The sequence below is a fragment of the Bos mutus genome, chromosome 17 (assembly GCF_027580195.1).
Source record: "Bos mutus isolate GX-2022 chromosome 17, NWIPB_WYAK_1.1, whole genome shotgun sequence".
In the NCBI taxonomy this organism is placed as follows: Eukaryota; Metazoa; Chordata; class Mammalia; order Artiodactyla; family Bovidae; genus Bos; species Bos mutus.
The window spans coordinates 1,820,078-1,828,622 of NC_091633.1; the positions used below are offsets into that span (position 1 = coordinate 1,820,078).

An 8,545-nucleotide genomic window follows, 5' to 3' on the forward strand; every position below is an offset into this window, starting at 1 on the left:
ATGCCGGCTGCGGCGTGCGTCAGAAGTTCCTGCTTTAGGGATGAAGAAATCGAGGCCCAGAGGGATCACGGGTCCAGAAAGTCTGACTCCAGCATCCACGATCTTGGCCCCAAGCTGCAGAGATCCGGCGCCATCAAGAAGCAAGCTCAGTTCGGTCGCTCAGTCGTGTCCGACTCTTTGTGACCCCATGGACTGCAGCATGCCAGGCCTCCCTGTTCATCACCAACTCCTGGAGCTTGCTCAAACTCATGTCCATCAAGTCAGTGATGCCATCCAACCATCTCATCCCCTGTCGTCCCCTTCTCCTCCTGCCCTCAATCTTTCCCAGCATCAGGGTCTTTTCCAAGGAGTCAGCTCTTTGCATCAGGTGGCCAAAGTATTGGAGTTTCAGCTTCAGCATCAGTCCTTCCAGTGAACACTCAGGACTGATATGACCAAGAGGCAAAGCCTCAGCGCTCACTCCCTTGCCCCAGCGCAGCCCTGGAGTTTGACAGCAGGTCTTCCTGCCTCCAGCACAGTGCCTCCGTCTCATTCCCTGAGTGTGTTTCTTCCTCCTCTGGGCCTCTGTTTCTCCATCTTTGAAAATGATGGGAAAGATCCAGCTTTCTGGGCATATATCCAAAGAAAATGAAAACAGGATCTCCAAGAGACAGACAGACGTCTCCAACCCCATGTTCACTGCAGCCAAGATAGGGTAACAACCTAAGTGTCGGTTAAGGGATGAGTGGATCCAGAAAATCTAGAGATTATTCACGGACGTGTATTGAGGTGGAGAAGGAAAATGGCAACCCGCTCCAGTATTCCTGCCTGGAGAATCCCCGCAGACAGAGGAGTCTGGCGGGCTGCAGTCCATGGGGTTGCACAGAGATGTGACTGAGTGACTGAGCACACACGTATCGAGGACTCTTGTATTCAGCTTTAAGAAAGGAAATCTTGTCGTTAGCGACAACATGCATGGACCTGGAGGTTATTATGCTAAGTGAAATGTCAGACACAAAAAGACAAATACTGCCTGATCTTACTTGTGTGGAATCTTAAAAGGTGGGACTCTTACAAGCGGGGATTAGAACGGTGGTTACCAGGGGCTGGGGCGAGAGGGGGAATGGCAGCACACTGGTTAGAGAGTAGGAAGCTTTGAGTACCCAAGACGCATAAGTTATGGAGATCTAACGCACAGCGTGGTGACTGTAGTTAACAGGCCTGCGAGATACACGTGCAACTTGCTGAGTAGTTCTTAATGATTCTCACCAGGAACAACAAAAAAATGGTAACTGTCTACTGAGAAAAGCACAGCCTGAATGCTGTGAGTGAGGTTTGATCCAGGGTCTTGCGGAGAACAGTAGCCTTTTCAAAAATCCAATTGTTTGGATTCGCTGATCTCCTCTATCCTCTGTCTCCACTCAGATCTTTGTTGTTTCTTTTCTCCTGTTGGCTACAGGTTTAGTTTGCCTTTCTTTTTCTACTTCCTCCAGGTGTAAGTTAGGTTGTTGATTTGAGATCTGTATGCTGCTGCTGCCAAGTCGCTTCACACTGTGTCCGACTCTGTGCGACCCCATAGACGGCAGCCCACCAGGCCCCTCCGTCCATGGGATTTTCCAGGCAAGAGCTCTGGAGTGCGTTGCCATTTCCTTCTCCAATGCATGAAAGTGAAAAGTGAAAGTGAAGTCGCTCAGCCGTGTCCGACTCTTCGAGACCCCATGGACTGCAGCCCACCAGGCTCCTCCGTGCGTGGGATTTTCCAGGCAAGAGTACTGGAGTGGGGTGAGATCTGTACGTGTTCACAGCTATACAATGGCCTCTTAGCTGTTTCTGCTGCCTCCCGTAAGTTTGGGTCTGTCGTGTTTTTAATTTTTTAAGGTACTTTCTACTCTCCCTTGTGATTTCTTCTTTGATTCATTGGTTGTTTAAATGCATTTTTAAAAGTATTTCATTTCCTAGCTTTCCTTCTGTTATTGATTTCTCATTGCATTCCACTGTGTTCAGAAAACACACATCATATGATTTCAATCAGTTTAAATTTCTTGGGATTTATTTTATGACCTCACCCAGGGTCTATCCTGGAAAATACTGCATGTGCCATTTAGAAGATCAGGTATTTGTGGGTGCTGTGCTGTGTGTGGCTGGCAGGCCGATGGGGTTATTTTTTAACAGCTATCTATCTTATTTATTTGGCTGCAGCAAAATAAACATTTACTGCCTAGTTGCGGCAAGTGGGATCTCCAGTCTTCCCTGTGGCATGTGGGGCCTTTAGTTTGGGCAAGCAAACTCTTAGTTGTGGCACATGGGATCTAGTTCCCTGACCAGGGGTTGAACCTGGGTTCCCTGAATCAGGAGCATGGAGTCTTAGCCACTGGGCCACCAGGGAAGTTCTCCTATAATGTTAGAATGTGGTTCAAACCTCTGTTTCCTGCAGGATCTCCGATCTCGTAATTCTATCCATTAGTGAAAGTGGAGCACTAAAGTCATCAGCTGTCACACTGACAGTTTACTCACGAGTAACCTTTAATTTTCCAGTTCTTTTTGGAAGCTGGGGGGACTCACGACTGCCACCCAGCCCCAGGCGCATCTCAGGCTCGGGAGCCACGGGAGTTGTTTCAGTTCTTTATTAGGCAAAGAAGCAGTGAATTTCAGCGTCTCCCTTAAGGAAAGGGGTTCCGGGGGCTGAGCTGGCCAGGTCCTCGGGGTGGGCTGCCTCTACTTGAACTTCTGCAGCAAATCGCAGATCCTCTCCTTCACCATCGGGTCCAGTGTGGAGCAGTCCCATTCCGCCAACTTCACCAGCCGGTCGTGGGCCTCGCAGAAGAGGGTGGAGCCGATGGCCAGCTCCACCCTCATGCGCCACTCGGCCAGCTTGGCACTGTTGAGGAAGACGTTATGGTTGCCAGCCATGGGCTGTGGACAGACGGAGAGGCAGGCATGGTCAGCCTGGGGACCAGCCCCACCTGGGCCCCGCCTACAGCCACAAGACTCTTCCCACTCGCCCCTGTGGCCAGTGGGCTTGCTGACCCCCGAGGCCTGGCCAGGGCTCACAGGTCATGTAACAGATGGAGGCGGGGGTGGAGGACCCCGAGTGGCTCTCTTGTCGCTGGTCTTGCTCCTCGGCTCCTGAGTCCCTCTCAGAGGGGCCCGTGACCCAGGGGTTCCCACTTCTCCAGTGTGAAACCTCCCAGGGGTCTTGCCTTCTTCCATGGAAACCCCCTGCCCCCAGATGGAGGTGGGAGGAATTCAGTTATTTCTCCCTGTGTTGAACCTCCCTCTGTGATCAAGCACAGGAACTGCGATGAGACACCCAGCCGGCAGCCTAAGAAACACGAACCCAAGACACCTGGGGTGGGTGTGGGGGTGAGACTCAGGGGACTGCACCGCCTGCGACAGAAAGACTGGGACTTTGTTTCTCTCCCTGTGCTGGTCCATCCTGCAGACTGACCAAGGACCAAAGTGGCCACTTTGCACACTGGCCAGGATCTCAGCTCCATCCTACACACCAGCTCGGTCACAAGTGGCCACCCTCCCCTGCACGCAGAAGCTGCATGTCCCCCACCCAGAAGTGTCCCCCCATGCAGAGCAGATGGACCCTTAGACCCAAAGCCAGGGAGCGGCCCTGTCCAACTGCCCTGACTGGAGCTCTGGAAAAGAGGGGCACTTTGGTCAGAAGGACACTTTGGAAGCTTCTGGATTCTTCCTGGAGGGTCCTTTGGGAGGAGGAGGCCCCTGGGATCCCGGCTGACTGAGCAGGCTCACCCTCCAGCTCCCGTCCCCACGGAGGACTCTTCCTGAGGCACTAACGACCATGATCCTCCCTGGTTCCCAACCTGGGCTTCCCGTGGTTCCCCCAGGTCAAGGCCAGGCACCCAGGCACGGCTCCCCCTTCCCCAGCCTCTCTGCAAGTTACGGTCTCAAGGGAGTCCCTCGTCCGCTCCGTCCGCCTGCCCCCGCTGGAAACCTGCATCATCTCCACCAGGGCTACCAGGTCGGCCAGGGAGATGTTGTCCCCAGTGATGAACATCTTGTCCTGCAGAAACTTCTCCTCGAAGAGCTTCAGGTTGTTCTTCACCTCCGCCAGCATCTGCTCCGTCTTCTCAGCTGGGACCTCGTCTCCCGTGATCATCGGGATCAGCAGCTGCCCGGGGTGGGGGAGGGGAGGGAGAGGAGGCCCCGTCTGACCCTTGCCTGCTAAGACAGGTGGTGGGCAGTGCCAAGGATGTGAAGTGGTATCGCCTCCGTTGGCAGTTCCAGTGGGTAGAAGGCGCCTGGGGCCCTTGTTCAGAAGGATATGAGGGACTTCCCTGGTGGTCCAGCGGCTAAGACCCTGAGCTCCCAATGAAGAGAGGGCCCAGGTTCGATCTCGGGTCAGGGAACTAGATCCCACACGCTGCAACTAAGAGTTCACGGGCCATGACTAAAGATCCCCACGCTGCCGCAAAGATCGAAGATGCTGCGTGCTCCAGCTAAGACCCAGCACAGCTCCAAAAGATTGATTAATAAAAGACTTTTTTTTTTTTAAAGAAAGACTTGAGGTCCCAGCAGGAAGGAATCCTGTGATTGATTGGTGACGTCTGCCACAGGTGTAGCATAAGAAGTAGGGGCACATGTACTGTTGATCTGTCAGCTTCAAATATGACGGTCTTTATGGGCCCTTTCATGTTTTTTTTTCTTTTCTCCCACTGCACAGCTCGAGGCCTGCAGGATCTTAGTTCCCCACCCAGGGTCTGAACCCGGGCCCCCGGCAGTGACAGCACCATCCTAACCACTGGACACAGGGGAATTCCCAGCTCTGATCCCTCCAGTTCAGAATGAAATGTCTTGAATCCTATTCCAGCTTGAGTGACACCAGCCCCTCCTGGGTGCCCTTCCCCTCGTCCCTATAAGGCTCTTTCCTGCCCAGTGGTCTGTGTCATACCCCCATGGCTCTGTAAGGCGGGCAGGACAGGGAGCTGCAGAAATGAGGCTCAGAGCGGGGCGGACGCTGGCCAGAGCCCCAGCCGTGGGCCCCCTCACCTTCATCCAGAGTATCTTGTTCATGGGCAGCTGAATGGCCGTGTGCTGCCAGGCCATGAACTCGTCCACGCGGGCACGCATGTGAAGGTCTGGCGGGTACCAGTGCGAGGGGGCGCTGTACTTGCGGCACAGGTAGAAAAGGATGGCCACGCTGCGGAGAGGACGGTCAGGGCGCTCCCCAGGCCGGCCCACCCTTGCTCGCCGACCACCCGGCACCCCTCCTGGAGGGGGCTGAGCCCAGCGACCCCGGGAAAGGCAGTCAAGCCCACCCCCAGTGGTGAGGACCCTGCAGGGAAGGGGGTGTTGGTGGGTGGCCTCAGACAGGGCAGAACACGTGGGGGAATCCCTTAGGAGGTCATTCCTAAACATTTGCAGGTGAAGGATGGGGTGGCCAGGAGGCAGAGGAACTGAGCAGAGTACAGGCGATGCACAATGAGCCCGGATGGACCACCGACGGAGCTGGGGATGGCTACTGGGCTCCTTACGCCCCCCGGTTCTCTAGCGCTTGTTCTACTTTGGTGCGTATGAACTTTTCCGTAAAAGAAAGCCAGCGATCAGCAGCGCAGGTGGGCCAGGCCGGGTGGGAAACTCCCCCAGGAGGAGCAGAGACTTGGGGTGCGAGTGCTGGGAAGACAGTTACCTTTCAGACAAGATGAACTTCCCGTCTCTGAGGCTGGGCAGCTTCCTCAGGGGGTTGATCTCGATGTACTCCCTGCTGTGGTGGTGACCTGAGAGGGGCAGGAAGCTCTGAGGCTGCTGAGACCCCAGGGACGAGAGACCCGGGCCTCCCAGGGACAGAAACAATGCCTCTTGGTGCATCTTCCCAAGAAGGGGACGCTGCACCCCAGAGGAGAAGCACGCTGCCCCTCCCCACATGAGGAGGCACAGCAGGGAGCCCGTAACAGGGACCAGGCCAGGGTCCCTGTTATGCTGCCGCCCTCCCAGGCCCTGAGGCCAGGGCGATGCTTTGGTTCCAGGAAGCTGGAGGCCTCCAGCCCTCACCCCCAACTCTGTCTAGGCCCAAAGCCACAGCCTGTGAATCAACAGAAGCCCTGGGGGCCTGGATCCCAGTCCCAGGCCTCCTGCCCCCTCCAGGCTCTGCAAGTGGAGATTCTGGAGCCCCCTCTGTGGTCGGGGCGGTGATGGAGACTAGAGCCATGACCCTCACCCGGGCACCGGGGAGTCACCCTGGGCAGGTCTCAACACTTGGCGGCGGTCGGGGTGGGGTGGGGTGGGGTTGGGGGGCTGGGGGAACACGTACAATGAGGACCAAGTACACGTGCTCCTGTGACCTCGGCCGCCCTGATGGGCAGTTGCACGGCAGCGGAGAAGGCGGGTGCGCTGGGTGAGAGCCCGGGGACCCTTCTTGTTCCCACTGTGCCCCCCTGGCCCCCGTTCATCATAGTGAGGAAGAATCTGCGGGGAATGGCAAAGGCGGACCGGGCAGACACACAGTGGACAACTGCCCCCACCAGGAGGCTTTTCTTCCCTTTGCGCACTTGGGTGGGGTATGGCGTCGGGGCGGGGCGGGGCGGGGCTTGGTGTGGGTGGGGGCGGGGCGGGGGCGGGGCTTGGTGTGGGGGCGGGGCGGGGCGGGGCTTGGTGTGGGGGCGGGGCGGGGCGGGGGCGGGGCGGGGCGGGGCGGGGCTTGGCTTGGCTTGGCCTGGCCTGGGCGCGTAGTGGGGCGGGTCTCCTCTGCTTCCACTTCTGTGAATCCCTGACCTAGCGTCCTGCCGCCCCTAGCACCCAGCCCATCCAGGCAGCCGCAGGCGCCCACCTTTCAGCAGATCCACAAACTGGAAGTCGAAGGGGATGCTGTTCTTCCTGGCGAAGATGTAGACGGCGCGGCAGGACGGGGACAGCAGGTCCAGGTAGAGCTCCAGGCCCATGCTGGGCCCCACCGCGGCTGGCAGACGCCCAGCCGCACGTAGCCCACCGCAGCCTGTGCCCTGGCCCTGTGCCCACCCACCCAGGCCTGGCGCCCCGCATTCTGGAACTTATTGTTCTCTTGGTGTTGCCATGAGGCCCAGAAGCCTGGAATGCTCACAGCGGGAAGGATTGTGAGGATACTTGGGAGCAGACCCACAGCCACCACGTGGGGTGGCGGGAGTGGCTGTGAATTTTCCCTTCCCCTCCCTGGGGGCCCGCATGTGTGTGCCACTGGCCCGTATCTGAGAGGGGCTTCCGTGTAGGAACTCCTGGGGCCAGGCCTTTATGGCAGAAAGTGACCAAAGGGGCGTTATAGGTTTCAGAAGCGGTGGGGGGGGGGGGGGCGTCTACCTGAACTGTGGCTAGAAATGGGTGCAGAGAAAGAAACCGGAACCTGGGGGGTTGTCACCACTCAAGGGGTCACAGAGGAGCTCAGAAGCTTCCAGCCTGGGTTGGGACCGGCTGCGCCCGAGGGCCAAGCACCTGGACTCAGCACCCGGAGGCAGAGGAGGGTCATGCGGGGGGCCTGAGTGCTGCTGTCTCTGAGCTGCTTGACTTGAGGAGATTCCCAGACCGTTTAGAAACCGGGAGAGCCCATTGACTAGAGCAGAGCAAGGCTGGAGACGAGTGACGGGCACACAGCACGCTTACTGCAGCCCCCAAACTGCAAGGGTGCAGCTGGCCCTCAGCGGAGCTGCTCCTTCACCAGCTGCGCCAGCTTCTGGGCCATCTGAGGGTCCCACTGGGCCTCCTGGGGGTCCTGAGACTGGAGCACATGCCTGTGGGCCTTCTGGACGAGCTCAGGGCCCAGGGCAGCCTCCACACGGGCCCACCACGCGGCAAGCTGGGGCCAGTCTCGGAAGAGGTTGCAGCCGACGGGAGAGGGCTGGGGAAACAGGGCAGCTGGGGCTTGGGCTCAGCCCGCACCCAGAGCACCCCCGGGGGCAAGTGGGCAGGAGAACCTCACCTGCATCAGCTCCGTGAATGCCATCAGATCCTCCAGGGAGACCTGCCCAGAGGCCAGGAAAGGCCTGGCTGCCAGTAGCTCCTGATCAAGGTGCCCCAGAGCGGGCGTCAGCTTCCCCAGCAGCTGCTCTACCTGCGTGGCGTCCATGGGCTGCTGGGAGAAGTGGAGCAGGAGACACTGGGCCAGGAAGAGAGGAGGCGGCTTATCTCGGGGCCCTGGAAGCCTCCCAGCTCTTTTCCACCCCTCCCTCGGCAGCCACTTATCAGTGAGGCCCTCTGGGGCTTTGTGTTCAGAAGGATTCCAAGGTTTTATTCAGGCTCTGAAAAAAGCTATGCATTTCACTCCATCTCTGGCAAGTTGGATACTGCAAGGCCACAAAGATGCTGGCAGTACTCTTAAATGAATGCATTGGTATTTCCGAGACTGGTGACGGTGAAGAGGGTTTAACCCACACTCTGGAGCTGTCTGAACTGCCAATAAGACAGAAGAATAATACACCAAGATAAGATCCAAAGGACATATAATAGTGACATTGCTGCTCCGGGTGACAAGGACATAATGAAATGTCATAAATTAGTGATGTCTGCCTGGGGAAGAAGACAGGACCCCCCTGGGGGTCCTCAGTTCAGTTCAGTCTCTCAGTTGTACCTG

General features: G+C 57.5%; 2 protein-coding genes across 7 annotated transcripts; both read right to left on the bottom strand.

Moving 5' to 3' along the window:
• Positions 1 to 2,494: 2,494 nt before the first annotated feature.
• LOC138983910 (glutathione S-transferase theta-4) lies at positions 2,495 to 7,466 on the bottom strand. Of its 6 annotated transcripts, XR_011467405.1 has the most exons (7): positions 6,776 to 7,466; positions 6,260 to 6,414; positions 5,639 to 5,726; positions 4,999 to 5,149; positions 3,944 to 4,120; positions 3,031 to 3,301; positions 2,785 to 2,892 (listed from the first exon to the last, which is right to left on the bottom strand). XR_011467405.1 is itself a non-coding variant. In XM_070385787.1 (6 exons), exons 1-6 carry the CDS (start codon positions 6,985 to 6,987, stop codon positions 2,695 to 2,697), a joined length of 981 nt encoding a protein of 326 aa, XP_070241888.1. In that variant the 5' UTR covers positions 6,988 to 7,466; the 3' UTR covers positions 2,495 to 2,694. The 6 variants fall into 6 exon arrangements, 5 of the variants coding, with proteins under 5 accessions (XP_070241888.1, XP_070241892.1, XP_070241889.1 ...); XM_070385787.1 differs by lacking the exon at positions 3,031 to 3,301 and having other exon boundaries at positions 2,495 to 2,892; XM_070385788.1 differs by lacking the exon at positions 3,031 to 3,301 and having other exon boundaries at positions 2,497 to 2,892; positions 4,999 to 5,113.
• Positions 7,467 to 7,545: 79 nt separating this feature from the next.
• Positions 7,546 to 8,041, bottom strand: LOC102278818 (glutathione S-transferase theta-1). Its single transcript, XM_014480059.2, has 2 exons — positions 7,895 to 8,041; positions 7,546 to 7,813 (listed from the first exon to the last, which is right to left on the bottom strand). The coding sequence occupies exons 1-2, from the start codon at positions 8,039 to 8,041 to the stop codon at positions 7,613 to 7,615; spliced, it is 348 nt and encodes a 115-aa protein (XP_014335545.2). The 3' UTR covers positions 7,546 to 7,612.
• Between the last annotated feature and the right edge of the window lie 504 nt (positions 8,042 to 8,545).